Raw genomic sequence first — 23,484 nt, forward strand, 5'->3', positions numbered from 1 at the left:
CTTTTGCTTCAAATTCTTCCTAATGAGAATTTAATTCCAATATTAGTCAAGAGAATGCTCATTTATATTTGAGTACCTCTCTACCATTTTCTCTTATCCATTAATCACTATCCAGTGATCCAGTACACAAGAGGCTCAAAGGCAATTTATGGTAATACTCACGATAATTAGATTTTATATATACACAGACTTAAGTGAGAATCAAGTAATCTGTGAAGTAAAGGATTTGCCAAAGACAAGGCAAGATTCAGGTCTTTTCCAGGCTGCAACTATTAACTATGAATAATGTGTTTGTTTTGTCATTTGTCCAAGTGGCTCTGCTCTGCCCTCTTTTCCTTTGCAACACCAACAACCACAAATTCCATGGCTGAAGCAGAGTCTGAGCTCTGGTTCAATTCCCCCTGTATCCATTGCACCTTGTCTAGTCAACTTGTGGTGCTCCAGCTGCTTTTGGATTGTAGCTCTTTGTGTTTTCCTCTATTGGCAGTGCTCTCTGGCACTGATAAGCGCTGCCATTCAAAAATGTCCAGAAGATCACACATACACTACACCACACTGGTTCTTGAGTGTCACCCCCATTGCAATCAACAGTATTGTTTTTTAGAACCTAAGATGCAACAAATATCAAGCTTAAACAAAAAAGATTGTGGTAATAAGAAAAGCAAATGAACTTGAGAGTTAAATAATTACACATTTTCTGCTATACAAATGCACTCTGCCATATGAATTCTAACTTACATGAAATTTTGATAGGCAACTTCCTGTTTTATCTCTGCAAATGAAGTTTTCCTGTTATGTTGTGTACTTTTAAGTCATTTTTCACTTATGGCTTCCCTAAGGCAACCTTATCACAGAGTTTTCTGGGGCCAAAGTGTATGATTTGCTCAGGGTCATCCAATGAGCTTCATGGCTGAGTGCTGATTCAAACCCCGGTTTCCAGAGTTATAGTCAAACACTAAAATCAGAACGCCCTGTTGGCTCCATTTTTCTTAGAGTTTTTAAATAAGAAGAAATTTACACTAGGATGTAATGTTACACTAATGCAGAGACAAAATTAATTTGTTCAAATGCAGTGATCATGGCATTTCTGATTTTTCAATAGATGGGTGTTTAAAGTGAGGAAATACTATTGAAAAATGTATCTAGAAGAATGGCAGAAAGCAACACTGCCTGCTGTCCTAGAACAGTCTGCACAACTTGAATTACAAAATATCAAAGTGAACAGAAAAGTGCCGGTACAGCAAATTGCTTGGGGTGGTTTGCACAGGCAGTTGAAAAGAAACTCCGGTTTACTACCAATGATCGAACCTGACTTTGCTGTAGCAATCAGTAAATGCAGGGAGAAAATGAAGAGAGCTGGAATGAAATTCTGTATTATACTGCAATACCACATACACCAAAAAAAAAAAAAAGTGCAACGGTCAAAAGAGTTTCAGTCAGGGCACCAAATCAATGTTGAGCAAATATGCTAGTAACTGAAGTTGGACAAACCAGGTACAGAAATAAATAACAATAGTACAGAGCAAAGCAATGTTCTTAATGAATTGGCTTCACTTTGGAAAAGAAATAAAGCAATTTGGAATTCTCAAATCCTAGTAGAAGTTCGGATAAGGTAAACGTAGACCCTGCATTGGCACTTGGGGAAAAAAGAAATTCAGTATCAGGTTTTCAACCACTGACTAGCTGAATGAAAAATTTTATACTCAAGAACAACTCATAATTCCTCATTTCTTTTTCTTCCTTTCCTAGAGACAAAGTGCTGGAGCAACAAATGGAAAAGACAAAGCTTCTGCTGAGAATGGTAAGCTTTTGTTGGCTTGTATTTCCCTGTGATGACTCATGCAACACAATCCAATGTACAGAAATACCTCTCTGGGAAGATAGAATGAACTTACACATTAGTGACTTTAGCTGCAGGTTTATTCATACCTCCACTCCCAATCTGGCAATAACAGGTTTTGTGTCTTATCTGTAGGCCTTATCTGAACAATTCAGTTCAAAATCATGATAGTTTTACAACATGTTATAATATATATTTGGCAATAGATGGTTCCCAGCAATTGTATCAGAATCCTGAAAATACATGTGTGTGGAATACAGGCAGTCCCCAAGTTACAAACATCTGATTTACATACAACTCCTAGTTAAAAATGGGGGTGAAAAAACAGGAAGTCAGGAATCTACCCCATAAGAACAGGAATCTACCCCTAAGAAGGGAGTTATCATGGGAAAATGGTGTTCCCAATGAAGCATCATTACCAATAATTGTTTCCGTGATAACCCAAACTTTTCAAAATCCAATTGTCACAGGGACAGAAAGTGAGGTGAAATCTTCTGAACAGGAACATGGATAGGAAGATAAATGTTACGGGAATGTTAACCTTTCCCTATGCTCTTCAAAACTAAAACATAATATTTTTGGCTGGAGTTATGTTTAAAATATGTATCTGTTCTGACTTACATAGAAAATTCAACTTAAGAGCAAGCCTACAGAACCTATCTTGGTTGTAACCCAAGGACTGCTTGTATTACAGTCAGTCAGTAGACATTCATTTTCCCATGATATTTCATTCCTCCGTGATATTCCTCCATGATACTCCAACTACATGTTGGCTCCCTTGGACTTGTGTGTAGCTTGCATAGTCTTTGCTAGTCTTGGCAGTGATATTTTTGAAGTTAGCTTTTTTCAACTTCAAATATATCACTGCCAGGTCTCAAAGCATCAAAGGCCCAGGCCTTTTATATTATCAGGGACTACTATGATATCATCTACCACTCCCCTCAGACTTTCCTGTTCTTTCTAAGCTTAGCTCAATCTCCACAGTAACTGGAGGAGAAATGGATTTCCTCAGCAATGACTGAGATACAATGTTGGAACTGCATAGAGTAAATCTCTCCATGTGGAACAACACATTAATGGTCCTGGGTAACATAGTGTTGAATGGCAACATTATACAATTCTAACCAGGAGAGCAAATGCTTAACTAACCACACATTCAAATGCATATATCTATGCACAATGTGTGCATGGGCATCCATGGAAAATGGCAACATATGGGCAAATCCATTTTGACAATCTTGAACTGAATGCAGATGTTCTGTATAAAAAAAGTCCACCCACCTTTATAACTGAAGTTACAGCTATATAAGATATTAACAGGATTCTGTTGATATCTTACACTGGACTTTGCAACTACCTGTCCCTGTTGTAATGCAAAGTATTTGGGTGAGGCCTTATCAAATATGAAAACTACTAGGCATTGCTTTCAGTCAACATAGCGAGCTGCACTTTGGAATTCTCCAGTGAGACGGTGCTAAAGAGACTATCATGGGGAGGGTTTGCAATTCAAATTTTACAATGAACCACTGAGTCTTGTGGCTCTATTGGTGCTTAATCAAGAAAAAAAACCACTCCAGTGGTTTCCAGTTTGCCCAAATTTCCCCTCCTCGCCAAAAAATATCAGAAGTCGACCATATGGTTCAGTGCAGATTCGCATCCCTATTGCAGAACCTGAGATTGGATGTTCTGACATGGAAATGCTCATCCACCCACAACAGGTCAGAAATATCCCTGTCTGCAAAGGACTAAAAGGGAAGACTGGAAAGATTGAAGATTTTTTCAGTGAAATGCGTCATTCAGCCATTTCCTTACAAAAGGTGATGTTGACAGCATGGAGGTATAAATTCTAAAGGCTAAGTTCTCCTTTCAGAGCAGAGAGATTGAATTTAAGCAGCAGCTCTTCCATATGTATGCATTTGAGAAAAGTGGAGAAGCCTCTCTGAATGTAGCTATACTATACCATTACAGCAATTTGACACCATTTCAACTGCTATGGTTTCATTCTATGGAATCCTGGTAATATGTAGCTCAATAAAATCCTTATGACTTTCTGCTGGAGAGTGCTAGTCTGGGGGGGGGGGGGGCGCCAAAATTCTGTTCGCCTTCACTTGAAAAATACCTAGAGCCGGCTCTGCCTGTAAGAGATGGAAGGATGGAAGAAAGGAAGGAAAGGAGGAAGGGAGGATCTCTCTCTGTGTATGTGTGAAGTGGGGGAGACAGTTCTACACAACATTTAGCTTTCCCCCCTCACTCGGGACATTTTGCTCTCTTCCAGTGAAGGAGAGCATGAAAAAATAGCCCAGCTTGGATTTTGCAGGGGCGTGGCCAAGTAAGTCACATGGTCTTGCCTTGCAGCTCACTTCGGTTCCAATGCTGACCTACCCACTTACAGGGTATTTTAGGAGTCGCCATTGGGGCCAGGGAGGATTCTCTCTCTCTCCCCCCCCCCCCCATGTTCTAGGAGGTGTTTTCTCTTACCCTATACTGTTTCATTATGGGCTAACTGGTGTGTATGAGTCTTAAACAGGCCATCATGTGGGAAAACAGGGATAGGTTCACATTCCGGGGTACACCTAAGACACTCCTTTGTGGTGTAGGCCAGGAACAGGAATGCTTACCTATGTTTTAGATAACCAAGGTGAGGGCGGATGGAAATGGCCTTGGAACAGGGAGAATTCGGATATTAATATCCTCTGGAATTGGGACTGAATTCTCAGTCCATTTCCCTGAGTGGTCGCTCTGGAATCAACATTTTGTTGCATCCGGGGATCCGGGTGTCTCGCCCACGTTTGCTGAGGAGTAGGTCTTGGATGGCCACAGCCTCAGCTTGTTCTGCACCAGGTTCATGCCCTTTAAAATTGGTTTGCAGGTCACATAGAGGTTGATTGGTAACATTAATAAAAGTAGCCCATAGTTTATCCCACACTGTTGTATTGTCCCATTATTTAGGTGATTGGGGAGCAATTGCTACCAGCATAAGCCCCACTCATTGCTGTCCTTGATATTTCCCTTCTATAATTGTAGACAGTGAGCAACTGAAAATCATTCATATAAAAAACTCTTGTTTGCTGCATTTGCATATCCCCGGTATCTCTGCCTGCCCCTTTTCTTTGGATACCTAAATTTTATTTCTAAATGCTCAACAGAAGTTTTAAGTTACTAGTAGACTAGAAATTTGGGGGATGAAGAATTTTTTTATCGGGGAAGAGAATTTTCATTTGTAGGACAATGCTCCCATTTTTCTCACTGTAGCTACATTCCTTTCCCTGCCCAGGGTGAAGATGGGAGCGTTATTTACTGTATGCCCCATCCTCATAACAACCATTCTTTAAAACCTAAGACCTAAAACGTGGATGTTCTGATGCACTTTTGAGTGAACAATCCTGCCAGATATCCAGCTTGTTTACAATGTCTTATTGCACTTCATCACTACTCCTCATTTTTATAGGCTGTCATTGCTTTAATAAGACCGTTCCCTCACCATTTCCTGATTGCCTTTATACTATTTTATGAGCCCTACCCAGAATTCTGCACAGTTTCCTTCTCTGCATATGTATTTAATGTCCAGGTTTTTAAAGTATTTGATGTGTTTTATGTTGTTTTATTTTATTATATTATATTGTTTTAATTCATGGATTGTGTTTTAACCTATGTTGATGTTGGGCTCATCCCCATGTAAGCTGTCCTGAGTCCCTTTGGGGAGATGGAGGCGAGATATAAAAATAAAGTGGTTGTTGTTATTGTTGTTGTTGTTATTATTATTATTATTATTATTATTATTATTATTATTATTATTATTATTTTATGACACAGCAAACAAGATAGATATGCTGGATTTCGTATCACAAAATCACAAGTCGAACACTTCCCAAGTGTCTAGGACTGTGTGATGTATTTTCGGATGATGTGTGCAGATCCCAGTAGGGTGGCCTTTTGCAAGTTGGCAGATCGTAATTTTGTCAATGTCTATTGTTTCCAAATGCCGTCTGAGATCTTTTGGCATGGCACCCAGTGTGCCTATCACCACCGGGACCACCTGCACTGGTTTCTGCCAGAGTCTTTGAAGTTCAGTCTTGAGGTCCTGATAGCGGCTGAGTTTTTCCTGTTGTTTTTCGTCAATGCGACTGTCACCTGGGATGGCAACATCAATGATCCAAACCTTTTTCCTTTCCACAACTGTGATGTCTGGTGTGTTGTGTTCCAGAACTTTGTCAGTCTGGATTCAGAAGTCCCACAGTATCTTTGCGTGCTCATTCTCCAATACTTTTGCAGGTTTGTGATCCCACCAGTTCTTTACTGCAGGGAGATGGTACTTGAGGCATAAGTTCCAATGAATCATTTGGGCCACATAGTTGTGCCTCTATTTGTAATCTGTGCGATTTTCTTACAGCAGCTGAGGATATGATCAATGGTTTTGTCAGCTTCCTTGCAGAGTCTGCATTTTGGGTCATCAGCTGATTTTTCGATCTTGGCCTTAATTGCATTTGTTCTGATGGCTTGCTCCTGGGCTGCAAGGATCAGGCCTTCTGTCTCCTTCTTCAGGGTCCCATTTGTGAGCCATAGCCAGGTCTTCTCCTTATCAGCTTTTATTATTATTATTTGAAACACAACAAGATAAGTCCACAGCAGACACTCTGTGTTGTTGTTGTTGTTGTTGTTGTTGTTGTTGTTGTTGTTCTTCTTCTTCTTCTTCTTCTTCTTCTTCTTCTTCTGTGTTACATTAGCATTCTCAATCCTCATTATGTTTTGTGTGGGTACTTATCTATGGTTTTTCCCTCTCAAGAGATTTTGTACTTTTACAAATCTTGAGTTTTCCTCAGTCTACTAATACTTCTCTCCTGAGCACAAATGGTGCCACGTTGGCTATATAAACCACAGCACACACACCTCTTAACACTAGAAGTAGAAGGAACAATCTGAACACTCATTCAAATTACATAGTGTTCTCAGATTCCACAGGATTTTCAGTGGCCTCCAAGCTATTGCAGTGGGGTCTCATCTTTCTTGAGGGTTGAAAGGACACGATGCTTTTAAGGCACATCATAATGAGAAGCTTCTGAAAAGCAGAGATAAATTCTGCCCTGGTCAGATACCTCTGCCAAGCTGTCTCTAGCTTCACATCTTCCAGAAAGGTATCAGCATTTCACTTGCTGACTCAGGAGAAAAATAAATAGACCTAAGCTGATTTTGGTCCCTCTCTGCTGAACGTATGAGTGAGTAAGCTGATTTTTTAAAAGCAAATTTTGAAAGCAAATTTCTTTGAATAATTTAATTATCTGCTGTTTTTAAAGACAAAGCACATGTTTTTTGTCAAAGGAAAACCAAGAACAGTGGTGAGAATGATGGCTTCACATTGTGCAAATAGCAACTGTGCAAATAGAGAACTACAACCATAAATACAGGAAGACAGGCAGGAATTAGTTCCTATGGAAACCATCTCTTCCTCCCTAACCCAGCATTTTCCAGATATTGGATCCCAAATATGGTCAGCTCAGTCTCTGGGTTTGCAGTTCAAGGCATCATATGAAAATTTTGAGGCAGGAAAGGAAAATTATAGTTTTTTAAAAAGTGAAATTAAGGTAAGAAACAGCAAATTATGCCACTTTGTGGTATCAGTGTTGGCCACTCTAGCATCTGCCATGTTTTAGGGCTTCCTCGAGAACCAACTAATGAATTACCATTTAGATTAGCAAATTAAATAATTACAGTTTAACTAAACAAAGAAAAACACTTTAATGATAATGTGGACTGGATGCTATTTTTGGGTTGTTTAAGGAACTTTTTAATAGATAATCTTCTTAACTCTGGGAGTACCACAGAGTAGAATGGACCCAGACCCTTAAGGTTCAAGAATATGCAAGCAATAAGTTCTGACATTTCCATAACTAAGATCTGGAGATAGATCAAGATCATGCAAGTTGATTTCAACTTTTTCCACCTAAACCAGATGTAGCATACTGAGCTGGAAAGGTAAATAGGGATGTGTCTGCTGGGCTTATTTAAGAAAGGTGCAAACTGGGATGATAAAGAGATATGCCATTACAGTTTTGCGGCAGCAAAAATGATAATTGCTAGGAATTGGAAAGGGGAAAAAACGCTAACCAAAAAGGATTGAAGAGAAATAAACTAATGGACTATATGCAAATGGCTAAGTTAACCAATCATTTGGGGGTAAAAATAATGAAGAGTTCTTAAAGAGATGGAAATGGGCCATGGCATATCTGAAATGAGGGAGTCAAAGAAGTGAATTGTACAGCCCCAAGAGGAATTTATGGTTAAGCATGTTAGAAGGGCAAATATGAATTGTTATAGGCATCACAGTGACTAGGGATGGAACTCAAAGTGGTGGGTGCATGGGTGAGTGGGATAGGGGTCAACTTTGTGTAGGATGTGTGCAAAATGATGACCTTATATGTGGTACTGTGTGTGATATGCGTACTGTGTGTATTTATTTTTGTAAATTTTAATTAAAATAAAATTTAAAATTAAAAAAGTGCACACTTGGAAATGGCTTTCTGGTGGGAGGAAGACACAAAACAACCCTTGTGAAGTGTTACACAACAAGGGTCATGTACGATCCTGCCTAAGATCACATGTGTTCAGGATGTTATAGCATTCAGTGTCTGGCTGTTGCTACACATAAAAAACTAGTATAAATCTTGGGCTTATGAGTGTGGGCATGTTTGTTTATTTAACTTGGGTAGTTGCACATTTTAAAACTGACTCATCACAAGATGCACAGAATCCACTTTTGGCTTTGCTTCCCTAATAAGGCTAGATGCCATTCTCCTTCGTGCTGTTTATATAATTGTGAAACACAATGTTCCTAATAAAATTCAATTATGAACTGAAGGCAAATAAGAGAAGCAAGAGAAAGGCATAATTTGGGATCCCCCCCCCTTTCTTTCAGATTTTGGGAACAAAGCTGATCTTCCTCCTGTGTGTGCATGTTTTACTCCTCTTGTGGAGCCGTTCCCTTCTCAAGGGATAACTAAAACATTTCAGTCCTTACCATCTTTGGCAAGTGTAGCAGGTTTTAAGTGCTTACTTCTTTCCTTGGAAATAACACTGATAAAAAAGTGGTACACGTTGTCCCTATCTTAGTCTTCATGCATACACATCTTTGGCTCCCTCTCCCACTGTGGTCACAAACGTTGCTGCCATTCATCTCCCTCCACAGCAGCCTACGTGCATTGTGCATAATGTATAAACTGTTACCATACAAACAGTCTAGCAGGTTTTGAAAGTGGAAAAATACATCTGTGCCAATGGAGGCTGGCATCCAAAGTCACTTCTCTCTTGAAACATGCAGGCTTACCTTCCTGAGCTTTCCAAGGAAACTTTCCAAGGTTCTTCTCTGTTTACTTTAACTTAAAGTAGGGATACCCTCACCCTGCCCTCTGTTCATCAAAGTTCCCTTTGGAGAAATGTATGATAATGATATGATACTTGTGATATTATTAGGAGTTTAGAGAGGTCGTGGCTTTCCAACTATTAATCTGAGAAAAATATAACATAATTCACATCAACTGTGAAGGGAAACCAAATAAGTCTCATGTGGATAATGGGAACAGTTTTGAAAGAAACATGTCTGCATTGACTTCCATTACTATTAATGTAATGAAGAAGTATTGGCTCAAGAAAAATATATACTACAGGAATTCAAAAACAGTTGGTCGTAGGTTATGGGAATAGAAGTGTCTAAATCTATACTACATTAGGAAATCACTGGTCTTTAGATCTGATACAGTTTTCAGGAGGTCCTCATGAGATTGTTCACCAGAGACGTTTAAAAACCAGTCAGATTTTTCATTTACTAGAGAGGCTCCAAGGTTATGACCCTTATCTACACCAGCCTGGAGCTGATGCATTTTCACTCTTGAAGAACCTATTGGACATGAAAATAAGGCTGAAATGCCCAGAACCAACATGTTAGGAAAAGGCTGCCCTGGCCGCTCTCTGTCTTGACTGGAGTGAGCCACCAGCAGCATTTTGGAAATGTAAAACAGTGACAACACACACACACATACACACATACTGTTCTGTTGCATTGCAAATAACTATTGGGTCTTCATGCTTACTTTGGAGACATTAGACTTATTACCTGCAGTCGATATATACTCCACTTCTGAGAAATGGTTATATACCGATGTGCCATGAAATATTCATGTGGACTTTTCAGCTGTCAATGACCATAACTGAGCTACCCTCCACTGCAGTTAACTTTCCATTCTAGTACAAATTGGTTTGCCTTGTGCCACAAAGTTGATATTAGTTAGGCTGCATACAGAGAAAAGCTGATCTCAATGTCTCCCCACACAGGTTTTTTTTAAGCAAACAGTTACATAAGTAAAAGCAAAATCTGTATCACAAAAATAAAAATGTCTATTTTACAAATGCTGCTACCACTTAACAATTGTCCTTGCAAAGTGCTAATGGAGGATCCTTCTATACTGCCATATAAAATCCAGATTATCTGCTTTAAACTGGATTATATGGCAGTGTAGATTCATATAATCCAGTTCAAATCAGATAATGTGGATTATCTGCTTTGATAATCTGGATTTTATGGCAGTGTAAAAAGGGCCAGTGACACCTGTTGCTTCTGGCATTCCCTCCTTTCCATTTGTGGTGACAGAGTCTCCTCACCTCCTAATCTATTGCCTCATTCGGATTTGCAAATGAACATTCCATCCAGCCTCTGCCATCGATGAATGCCACTCAGTTATATTTTCATATAAAAGTAATCATTATATATTGCTTGGTTCCATTTAAGATTAGATGCAACCTTGTGCAGTTTGGTGGCTGGCTATGAACCATAGAATCACCAAGTTGGAAGATATGACAAGGGCTACCAGTCCAACCCTGCTATGCACACAATCAAAGCACTACCAACAGAAAGACAGATTTAAAATTAAAACATCAGTGTCCTTGTATTGGAATAGACTACCTGGAAGTCTGCTGGACTCTTTAAACAGGTTCAATGTCCATCTCGCTTTAGTTCTGCATTCCTGTATGGCAAGGGATTGGACAAGAAGGCCTTTGTGATCCCTTCTAATTCTAAGACCCTTAGATTCAGTTCTGCAAGATGAGGTTTCTTTTGCCATAACAGAAGATATATTGTAGAGCTGTTATTACAGGAACTGCTAGTTCCTTTCTTATTCAATAAGAGTTTGTTAGTTCCTTGTAGTGATTTCAGAATCTAAGCTATTACATTATTTATAACCTGCCCTTTCCCAAAGCTCGGAATGACTTGTGTTAGGAACACCTCATCGGGTAAGCAAGTCAGGTCTAAATAGATGAATTGTCACGGGTTGGCCCAAAACTGAAAGGCATAAAAGGTAAAGATAAAGGTAAAGGTTTACCCTTGACATTAAGTCTAGTCGAGTACAACTCTGGGGGGTGGTGCTCATCACAATTTCTATGCAGAAGAGCCAGCATTGTCCATAGACACCTTGTTCATGTGGTATTGTCTATGTGACCAGCATGACTTCATGGAGTGCTGTTACCTTCCCACTGAAGCGGTACTTATTGATTCACTTACATTTGCATGTTTTTGTTAGCCCCAGGAAGCTGGGGCTAACAATGGGAGCTCACCTCATCCCATGGATTTGAACTGCCGATCTTCTGGTCAGCAAGTTCCTCAGTTTAGCAGTTTAACCCACTGTGCCACCACAGCCCCTCATTAATCTGGATACTTGCCACGAATACATTAGCACCTATGAGATCAGATCTAGCACAAATTAACTAGACAAAGTTACTGTCTGGAAACAGGAATCTCCCACTCACAACTGCCCTCTTCTAGTCTGTGGACTCAGTGCTCAAAATTATTCTGACAGTTTCAGGGAAGGTAGCACAATTTCATCTGGGTCTTATGAAATATATATGCTTCTAGATTGAATTCCCGGGTGACAGCCTGCTATGATTGGTTGCATAAGTCTCATACAGTCTCATCATGATGGTGAAAGCCATCTCTTTCTAACTCTTCTGATTTAAGATATACCATAATATGTAAACAGGCTAGCTTTAAAATTAAAAATTGCAGTGACTAATAATGGCCTTACCTATTGCTAGATGTTCTGTTTCCATGGTAAACTCTTTCAGATATCAAAGAAAGTGTCATTTCAACCTCATTTGTATACGTCATATGACATTTTATCTGATCCAACTATATCAACAATTTCAACTCATCCTTTTGTCTTTTCATTTGTAATAGCATTTGGGGCAGTTTGGGAATCTGTTGCAGTGGACATTTTCTCTGTCTTTTGGTTTAAGATTTAAAGGGACTTTCTAAGGTGATGAGTGCTACCTTCGAAATAAACTCAGGACCCTGGATAACTCCTTTAAACCTCTAAAACCCAGTGGATTCACTCTCCCATGGATCCAAAAGCTGCCAGTGATTGCAGATAGCATGAATAAATTGTCAGTATGTTAATATATCAAAGTCAGACAGTTCTGTGTGGATAATCTTATTTCATGAAGTCCTCACCTTCTGCAGACAATAGTATTCAATGTGGATGGAGAAATTCTGTAGGGAATCCTTTCCGGGTAAAAGATGTTTACAGCAGGAGACAAAGGAAGTCTGTTCAACTGCTGATTGAGGCACAAGGAGGAGGATGTTTCCACAGTGAGCAAAACTGCCACAAGGAATTGTCCTGCTTCTGGTTGTTACAACCTTGCTTGCTGGGAGGAGGGCTTGAAATGTCATTTTTCTTGTATCCTAATTATCTATCGAACATATTTCCTTCCTCCGATGTGCTGCTGTCTGTTAAGATGAGCTGAAGAGTATTTCTGTAGATTTATAGTAAGACTACATAGTCTCACAGGAAAGGAGATTCCACCTGAACATTAGAAAGAATTTCTTAATTGTGAGAGCTGTTCTGCCCCGGAGTCTAATAGAGGCTCCTTCTTTGGAGGCTTTTAAGCAGAGGCTGGATGTCCATCTGTTGGGGGTGCTTTGAATGTGACTTTCCTGCTTCTTGGCAGGGGGTTGGACTGGATGGCCCATGAGGTCTCTTCCAACTCTATGATTCTATGAATTCAGAACAGATTCAGATCTGTAATTCTAGGTTACAAATCTGTAATTGCAATACAGAATGCCAGCCTAGATCAAAATTTGGGAAAGGGCTACATATGTACATATGTTGTACATATGTTGTATATGAGGCTTTGTAGAATCGTTCCTTTGTATCTTCTTTTAGAACTGAGAAAGCCTTCTGTCTTATACCCAGGAGAGCCATTGCCACCCAGTGTAGATGCTGCACAACAAGATGGACTCATGGCCTTACTAGGTATAAGGCAATTTAATGTGATCTTAAAATAGATTTAGAATGAGGAGATTTTTTCCCTGCATCCCCTCTCCCCCACCCCATACTCTATGGTCTTTACTAAGGCTTGCTTTTCCCCTGGCTGTCCTGTAGCTGAATATTTCATCAAATAAGTGCATCTTTTCAATCCCATGGGTTTCCTTTGCCAGCACCTCATTAAAAAATGTATCTGCAAAGACATCATCACGGCAAACATTTCACAGCCTGCCACATTCTCTCTGCAAACTTCACAGGAAGTTTTTTTTTCATGTATCATTTAATATTCATTCATATCTCTTGTGTTAAGCAAAGAATGTGAGAAACTAAGCATTACTGCTTGGCTCAGCCCATGGGGGCACCCTGGGTTTTTCAGTATGACTTGCCCCTAATTGAGGAATTATTCATGAAAGAGGGGGGAGGAGAACTGGCATAGAAGATCAGGTCCAAATGCTTTCAAAGGCAGAGCTCACAAACAACAAGTTCAACTAAACGTCATCAGGTTGATGGACTATGGGTGAATCTTTTCTGTAGAACTGAGACAATTTGACAGTACTTTAACTGACATTGCTCTATGCTACAGAATCCTGGGATGTATAGTTTGGCAAGACACCAAACTCTATGGCCGAGAAGGCTAAAACCATCTCAATCCCTGGGCATTGAGCCATGGAAGTTAAAGGGATGTCAGACATTAATTCTACAGTGTGGATTCATCCTTAATCACAGTTTCTTCTCTGTATGCATCACAAGAAAAATGAAATGAAAGAAAATGACTGACATGTTGTTGTCTATATGAGATATGTACTACTGTATAGTTTGAGTATTTTGTGTGGACAGATTGGCAGGGCAGAGAGGCAATCTTTAGAATTGAAGCCAGGGCTGAATTCACAAGAGAATAAATTGTGAGTTTTTAAAAAGGAACAAGCAGTGTCAAGTCATAGCAATTAGTTGTGGGTAGAAGGAGGATGCCTTGGTACGCCTCCGCTAAATCCCTGTGCAATATAATAATAATAACAATAATAATAATAATAATAATAATAATAATAATAATAATAATAATAATTTATTTATATACTGCCCTATCTCCTCAGGAGGACTCATGGTGTTTTTTTGGTGAACTGATAGTTCACAGACAACTGGTGTTTTCTAGCAGGAAAATTCTGTGACATTGTGGGAAAAGGTTTCCCTATTTTGGCAAAGCCACTGTAAGATGGACTTATATTAATTAATTCTTAATTAATTAATCTGTTTCCCACGCTGCAATTAAGTATCTCTCTTCTGATACTTATGTCCCCTGCTTACAAATTCTCTCAGTATCCATTAATTAAACACAAATAACTGCCATATTACAATTATTGCACATTAATGAAACCAGATTGTACTGTTGTCACAGGTGACTCTATTGCAACTGATTTTCAACATAGAGTTCATTTTTCATTTTCTCTTTTGGAGGGGGGTTAAAAGTGTGGTTTTTGGTAAGCTAGTAACTTCAGGTGGATTCTAGCCCAGCATCTTTGGCTACAGCGCCAGCCTATATAGTGATTCCCTGTTGCATTTTGGTAGCAAAGCACTGGGATTGTGCTGCTGAATTTCAGCAGCAAGTATGTTGTTCTCAGGGAAGAAGAAGGAACTTAGCAGAAATGGGAGTGAGGGTTGCATGCAGGCAATACTTTCCCTACATTTGCTTTACAGTCTGGATGTTCATACTGTCCAGGAATTCCTCAGGCACACTGACAACAGATATTTTGCTTGTACTGAAATATCAGGACTATTGTATCCTCTTTTGGCCAAGAACTTTGGCCAAAGGAACTACCAAACGGAGTACTGCTTTCATTCCAATCTACTTACAGTATTGTTTGAAATAGATCAAAGTTTATTTCAGGAATCAGTATTTTACAGAACTTCAGAGTTATGCAGACAAAGAAAAGTGTGTATGAGCAATCTAATGCATATATTGCAATCCTTATCTGAGATCTAAGTGATCAGCACAGAATGTATCCAGGGACCGTTTGTTGTTTACAAGGATATTCTCGGGGTCTGGCATGTAGCCATAACATCAGGTTGGTGGCCCTAGGTTCATAATATTGTGGTTACAGAATTTCTAGCAAAACATAAATGACAGAGCTCAGCAAATAACGTAAGCCAAGGGGAGATGTCAGCTATTTCCAAAATTTATTAGACTCACTAAAAGATATCAGCATACAGCTGAATCTGTAATTCTTTTTATGTCAATTTTCAGTCTTGAAATGCTGAGATTCATCTTGAGTTTCCTTCCATCCTTCTACTTTATGGTGTTACATGATACCGTTGCAACCATACTGGGACTCCATATCCTTCAATTGTCCTTATTTGGCAGGAAAAAAAACCCCAATTAATCTTCTGTCACCCTACCCTTTCATCAGCTTTTAATAAGGTTTCAGTGTCTTTCTCCTCCTTCCATTTCCCCTTTTTGTCTTTTTCAGCTACTACAAAATGAAGTAGTTTGTACGCAGTTAAGTAAGTAGGGGGCAAAGGGGGTGGGGATTTGGCCCTTGCCTTTCCCAGATACTCTCAGGCAAAAGTAAAAGGTTCAGTTCTCATAGTATCTGTTCTTCCAGAATTTGCTATTGCTTGGCCACACATGAGTCTTCATCTGTAAAATGTCAGAGGGTGTGGGACTCATTCCGTGACTCATTACTGTATCCTGATCGACCAATTGAAGACAAAAGATATATGGATATTGAACTTGATCTTGGACATTATCACATCAGGAAACACTCAATTTCTGAGACTATTTGAGAATAATTTCACATGACGTTTGTCCCATCCCAACAGTATTCTGTTTTGAAATACTACGGATTCTTTCATTGCTGAAGTGCTGTTTTAGTGTGTGATAGGAAAATCTGTATGCATCCCATCAGCAATAATACTTTTTAAAAAGTCATAGAATGATGTAGGGGGTGTTTTGAGTGGATCGGGAGGAACCAGCCTTCCGTGGTGTGATGAGTCAAAGTGCAATATTTTCAAATAATAAGAATCGTAATGATCAGATGTGATGAAGAGAGTATGCATCCCGTCTCATTACAATATGCATCCAGTCCTAAAAAAATATGGAATGCATACTGATATTAATGGATTATATCCCAGTGTGAAAAGGTCCCTTGAGTGAATTAAAGACTTAGTTCAAACTTATTTCTATCAGTTTTCTGTTTTAAGTAAATTTCCTTTAAGAGAGAGTAAAACTTTTATATTTATCAAATTTATTCTACCGCAGCACAAACAAACCTCTCAAAGTCAGAGTGATGTGAATTCACACCTTTCTTGCCATTAGAAGGCTAACCAGCAATAATTGTACTTATTGGAGATAGGATGCAGCCTATAAACCATTGAGTCAGCCTGGTCTTATGATCATATAATGCACTACCAGGTTACCTAACCATTTCTGCACCTCTTGCAGCCTTCCAAACAGTCAACGTCTGGAAGTGGTAAAATGAGGAAATAAGTGGCCGTGGGACACAAACACACACCACACATGCACACACACAAATGTAGCTCATTTTTATCATTTTAAAAATAGCAACAGATCAGTCAAAGCACCACATATTTCTTTTAGTTTATAAAATGTTTTTCTTCACTAAAATGACTTTGTCTGAGAGATGCTAAAAACCTTGGAAAGTGTTGTCATTTTTGTTAGAAATGACACAGCATTTCTAGTCAATGGAAAATACTGTTTGATGAACATATGGTAAATTAAAAGCACCTGGGTAATGACTATGAATGTCATGATGCACTACCTAAGGGGTGTGGTAATGGCTGAGCCATAACCATGTGAGGGTTATTGCAAAAGGGTGCATCAGCCAGTGTCCCTCACTGATGACCTATCAGCATGTGGCTGCTAAATAAGGAGGATGAAAGAACCCATCTTTCTCTCGCCTGTGTGATTCGGTGTGAGTATCTGCCTAGGTTCTGTATATGACTACTTGGTGATTCTGATTGTTTGCACGTACAAGTAAAGTGGATATGCATATCCTGTTTGCAAAAATTAAAGCCTCTTGATATTTTGATTCAAACCTGAATCTGTGAGTTTACTAAAATAGTGCATAGATAAGATCAGATGCTGGCAGTTGAACTCTGCTGATAGACGGACTGAAGCACATGTGTTTGCTGTGAAAAGACTCTGTTGTGTTTTTGCTTACATCTGGGACGCTTGTTATCCAGCTTACACTGGTTTTGAAACTATAAATCACTTCATGGACCAGCATTTCGCAACAATTTTCCCTGCTAATAATATGACAAAATGCTAAATTTGTCTGGATCCGTATTCAAAGGAATTTTCTGATACTGTATCCACACTGCAGTTTGCCACCACATTAACTGCCATGTCTCAACGCTATAGAATCCTAGGATTTGTAGTTTTGAGAGATATTTACCCTTCTTTATCCTGTCTGATGCCATGACAACCTTCAAATCCCATGATTTTCTAGTATGGAGCTACAGCAGGTAAAGTGAACTCATTATAATTTTGCATTGTGGATGGTGTGTTAGAGAAAGAAATCAGCAGCATAAGCTTTTGTAGACCTAAGGCTACAGGCACTTACCTTACCAAGTTCTTTCTTTCAGTCTCCAAGGTGCTACATGATAAAATGTTAATCACTATCGTCATAATCTTTGGAAGCCTTTTTTGTCTGTTTCTAAAGTGTGCAGCTAGCATAATACATTTTTCTTGATGCTCCAAAATTGCCATGTAATTTCCCATAATTGGAAGAGTCTGCTTGAGAGATTGACAGAATTTAGAATAGCAGGGGAGTCATAAATTAGGAGCAAAGACGTGTCTATGGTTACTTACATTGTCTGGAAGAGAGATCCTGAAAAGACTTTGTTCGAACAACCTGCATTGATCTCACTGTTGAGAAAGCATTTTATATAGCCAGCTAGCTCAGTGTAGTCCTTTCTATCAGCCTGAATGCAAATAACAAGATACTATTCAGAAGGTTGACTCTTTCATATGATGCCAACCTTTTTTTTATGCATTCATATTTAATTTATTCTTTCTTCGAAGTGTTAATATGATGTAATTTCCCGTATGACTATGCTTCACACAGCTATGGTAAATCAGCATTTACCTGCTTCTCATGTTTTGCGTTGCATCTACATCAGGCAAAACAGCCTGGAACAGTCTGCTCCAGAGCAACCCTGAATACACAACAGGGAGTCCACACGTACTGGCTGTCCTCATGGTCAGCTGGACCAACAGTGCATCAGCATGGATGTCTTGTCCTTTTGGGGGCTGCTGCTACTGTTTTGCCAGCCAAAGCCAGGTCCTTGGCAGAACCAGTGGTGATGTTGCTTTTGGTTGCTTTTATGATACCATCAGCAAGGGTCTTCCAGGAAACTGCATTTAGCTTGTGAACCAGTGGTTGATCTCTTTGATGTGTGGAAACTGGAGTGCTCCACATTTAGCCTGATCCAGCTGTTCACACATCAAAGACACCAGGAATCACTACGAAGCTTCCTGGAAACTCTGAAGTAACCTGTGATTCTTCTTGTGACAAACTCTTGTAATGGTTGAAGGACATGCTTCTGCTGTTGAACTGGCCATAAATCATGTGGAGTGCTTGCAGTGGCTTCGGGGTGAGTATGTTTTATTTAGTCTTTGTAGATATGGGGATGACAGAAGATGGAAGGACCAATACCCAATAGGCCCATCTACACAGTACCTTTATCCCAGAATCTCCTGATTCAAAATGGAGAGTGGCTAGATGATGTCAGCTGAAAATGTGGGAGGAATCGCTACAAAGCTGAAAAAGCATGAGATATATAAGATATATATAAGGAGCCCTGGTGGCGAAGTGCGTTAAAGCGCTGAGCTGGAGACCAAAAAGTCCCAGGTTCAAACCCCAGGAGCGGTGGGAGCGGCCGCTGTTAGCTCCAGCTCCTGCCAACCTAGCAGTTCGAAAACATGCCAATGTGAGTAGATAAATAGGTACCGCTCCGGCGGGAAGGTAACGGTGCTCCATGCAGTCATGCCGGCCACATGACCTTGGAGGTGTCTACGGACAACGCCGGCTCTTTGGCTTAGAAATGGAGATGAGCACCAACCCCCAGAGTCAGACATGACTAGACTTAACATCAGGGGAAACCTTTACCTTTACTATATAAGTGCAGGAATACCCCAGTTCTGGCCAGAAGATTTGGATGTTTGAATCTCTGTATGTTCCTGCACTCAGAAAAATGGGGTTTTTTTTATATTGATTGGTTCCTGGGTTATAAATATTGGTTCTTCATTGCTTTTATTGTAAAAACATGGGGAAAGTTTATTGCACAGCAAAAACTCTGTGTGTCACAAACTTTGATAAATGGGTGGATGGCGATGTCCCACTTGCCACGACAAAGTTTTTGCCCTGTAATTAACTTTTGTCAGGTTTTTTATGATAGCACCAGTGAGGAACCAACATTTATAACCCGGGAACAAAACTCCTACAAACGATGCACATATTTGTATCAGCACATGATTTTAAAAAAATAAAGCTGCTGGATTTTACAGTGAACGTTCCACACCAGCCATCTTATGGGCTTCTAAATCCCGGAACACAGCAGCAAGTCTGGCTGTCACAGACATAAATCCCAGGATCTATAGGTCTGTGTGGACCTGCTCTCAGGTCCCAGTTTTTTTTTGCCCCTCATAGAAAACCCGTGATTTGGTGTTGTCATGAAGTGCCCAAGGATGTGTTTGAGCTAGGTCCATATGAGAAAAATGAATAGTATTTGTGTGCATGTGTGATAGTGATTAAGTTAATCCTTACATTATTCATATCCATTATAATTCAAACAACTGTTCAAATATATCTGAAATTTGCCAAATCAGTGACATTTTGAATTCACATTACTGCAGTCTGAATGTGATCAGTCTTATCTTTATTATTTTCAGATATTTCCATACTGCTGTTTGTGTCAAAAAAATTAAATAAAATCAAAACCATTTCCTTACTAAAACCATCTGCTATAACATTGCACATTAAAATTACCAGGGCTTAGAAACCTTTCAAACCAGAACATTAATTAAAATGTTTACTTTGCAGATGCTACAAGGGAGGGTTTTCAAAGTCTAATGACCCAGTTCATATCTCCTTGACACCCAGAAGTGTGTGCAAGAAGAGTGAAACTAGTCTTGCCTCCTCCCAGCACCCCCTGCTCCCATTAATGATTTAAAAGAGTTCTTCTCCACAACTTTCCATCACCTGAACTGTGGTAAATGGAAACATGGAGCAGGGTCTTCACAGTTGTACCATCCAGGCTGAAGAATCCATTGCCTAAGGACTTCCGGTTGATACCCCATTTGCTTCACAACTTTTTGTGTCAGATTTTTACAAGCTGCTTTTAGAGATATGCCTAATGATAAAAAATGTTTACATCTTCTTGGGAATTTGGTCTTAGTCCTTTAAACCATAGAGATCTTCAAAAATTCAATTAAACTTCCTTTAACTCCTTTCCCATTTCCATCTGTCTGTCCTTGGCTAGATGTATGTATAATGCAGCTCAAACTGCAACACATCTGACCTCACCATACTTACATAGTGAGAACCAGTAACTTCTGATAAAATATTGAAGGTAGAATTAGAAATCACAAAAGCAAATAAAGAAGTGATTTGGAAATATGTTTAGAATATCTTTTTTAAAATGCAGGAAGAATTTAATTGTCTTCAGTTGCAATCAATTGGGCATGAAATTTTCAGGCAAAAAGACAAAATTTGATGGGAAAGCATCCAGTAAAATGCATAAATATTAAAACACTTTTTAAAAACCCAGTTGTACATTAGATAGAATTAATATTGTTCTACCATTGATAATCTAGTAAACATTCAAAAACCTAGCTATCTCTTTGGTAAACATCTTGTTGGAATCTTTAAGTAAAATACGAGGGCTATCCACAAAGTAGGTTACATTTTGGATTTTAAAAAGGACAAAGTATAGGCAAAATCATTTACCATATGCAGCTGAAAGAAACATCTCAATAATACAATCTCAGGTAATCCCCATTGAAATCTAGGCTTGTCTCATATAGATAAATGAGCTTGAAAAGGTCTGCCTGAGTAAATTTGCCGCCTCTCTCCTCCATTTCCAACAATGGGGGCATGGCTGGCAGCACTGTGTTTTGGCTACGCTGCAGGAAGGGAGAAGGGGGAAGGGCTGAGGACACAAGTGGGGAATTTACTGGAGCAGTACTTTTTAAACTCATTTATCTATATGAGACATGCCTACATTTCAATGGGGATTACGTGAAATTATAGTATTGGAATGTGTCTTTCAGCTGCATATGGTAAATGATTTCTCCTATACTTTGTCCTTTTTAAAATCCAAAACGTAACCTACTTTGTGGATAGCCCTCGTATTTTTAAAAGTCTCAATGAAGCAGTTGGAGAAAAATTGAATAATTGGGAATATTAAGCCTTTCCGTGTTCCTTGACAATAATTACAATGGAAGAATTATGCATAAAATAGATTCAACATCAGTTGTTTTGTGGAGTTTTGTTGTATCTTCCGACTAATAAATAAAAACATTTAATCTTGTCAAGGGGAAAGCTTTCATGTACTTGGGGATAGCTGACCAACCTAAACAGGACATTCCTCTTCATAAGGAGGTAGGGAAGACCAAGAGAGTGGAAGGAACAAGTGATTCTCCTTGTAGTTCTGTATGCAAAAAACTCTGTTTGACTATAAATTTGACCATGTCTAAGTCTACAGCCCTACAGATGTAATTTTATTTACTGCAGCCATTGTCCAAGGTGATTCAAAGGAATCTAGTATTGTCTTGAGCATCAGAGGGAGTGAGCACTAGACAGCAATGAAACTAAAAATGAATGGAATAAATCATGCCAGACATTTGGATTTAAATCAGCCTTCAGGTTTCAGCTCCAACCACACACCAGGGGACATATCAACCTTAACAAGAATGACTGAGTTCTTCTGAGAGGAATCTTCAAGAGAAGAAACCAAAATGGAGCTCCACAAAGAATCTAATATACAATTTTAGATTTAAAAACCCTGGTGACAGTAGGTATAAATTTACTACTCTTCATTTAAAAAGAAGCAGGACATGACTAAACCTTGAGTAATAATAATCAATAATAAAGTTTATATCCCATCCCCTCTCCCCTAGGTACCCGGGAGTAAGAACAGTAGTGCATTGATGTTTAAGAAGAAAAGACTGAGAAGTGATAAGATAACCATCTTTAAATTTTCAAGAAAATGCAAGCTTGTTTTCTATTGCAGAGATTGGATATGGACCAATGAATTTGAATTACAATAAAAAGATTTCAACTAAACATTAGGGTGACCTTTCTGTAAGTAAGGGATATGAAGTAGATTGTCTCACTGGAAAGTGTTTAAACAGGTTGGATGACCATATCTCAAGAGTGTTTTCCCTTTGGATTCTTGCATTGTCAGGGGGTTGAAAGTACATAGTGCCCTTGAGGACCTTTCTAACTCTGTGAGTTCATGATTTTTTTAAAGTTCTGTTCTTAGTAGTAAAAGCTAGTATGGCTGTGTAATTTCTGAATTCCGAAAGAGTTAATATAGATAAAAATAGCAGTCATTTATTTGTTAAAACTGCAGATGTAAAACCAAATGGCCTGATCCATCCATCTGTTGGTCTCTGAAATTGCAGATCCAAGACTGGCTGCCTTCCTTCATCTGTATATTCCCATTAGCATTTCATTTCAAGAGCAAAATTAATGGCAGTAATAGTGTGTGTGTGTGTGTGTAATATAACATTACAAATTATACACAACCACAGAGAGATTTGCAATGTTGTATTTTTAAAATTGTGGAGCCCTGGTGGCGAAGTGTGTTAAAGCACTGAGCTGCTGAACTTGCTGACTGAAAGGTCGGTGATTTGAATTTGGGAAGCGGGGTGAGCTCCCACAGTTAGCCTAAGCTTCTGCCAACCTAACAGTTAGAAAACATGCAAATGTGAGTAGATCAATAGGTACCGTTCTGGCAGGAAGGTAAAGGCGCTCCATGCAGTCATGCCGGCCACATGACCTTGGAGGTGTCTACGGACAACGCCGGCTCTTCGGCTTAGAAATGGAGATGAGCACCAATGTGATGACTCATGGGCCATGTAGTCCCGTTCCTAGTACTATTGTGGCAGATGAAGAGGAAAACTTGGGTTTCCCACCGTTTCAGCCAGAATTGGAGCCCTTGCACCTGCACGATGTTTGCCCACAAGAAGTCAGCCAAACAAGCCTTGAGCAGAAATCTCCCCCATTTTCTCGCCGGGATTATTATAATCGAGATAGAGGCGCTAGGGAGGCGAATCGCAGAAGCGCCAGGATTGCTGCCAGACAATTAGCTGATTAAGCC

At 39.3% G+C, this 23,484-nt stretch overlaps 1 protein-coding gene across 1 annotated transcript in view; it reads left to right on the forward strand.

Annotated features, from left to right (window-relative positions):
- pcp4 (Purkinje cell protein 4) overlaps nt 1-23,484 on the forward strand; it is a 105,565-nt gene that overhangs the window by 31,415 nt on the left and 50,666 nt on the right. The window contains exon 2 of the mRNA XM_003218992.4: nt 1,750-1,801. Within this exon, the coding sequence (XP_003219040.1) occupies nt 1,750-1,801 (52 nt within the window). The remainder of the gene's footprint in view (nt 1-1,749; nt 1,802-23,484) is intronic.

Source organism: Anolis carolinensis, chromosome 3 (assembly GCF_035594765.1).
Source record: "Anolis carolinensis isolate JA03-04 chromosome 3, rAnoCar3.1.pri, whole genome shotgun sequence".
Taxonomy (NCBI): Eukaryota; Metazoa; Chordata; class Lepidosauria; order Squamata; family Dactyloidae; genus Anolis; species Anolis carolinensis.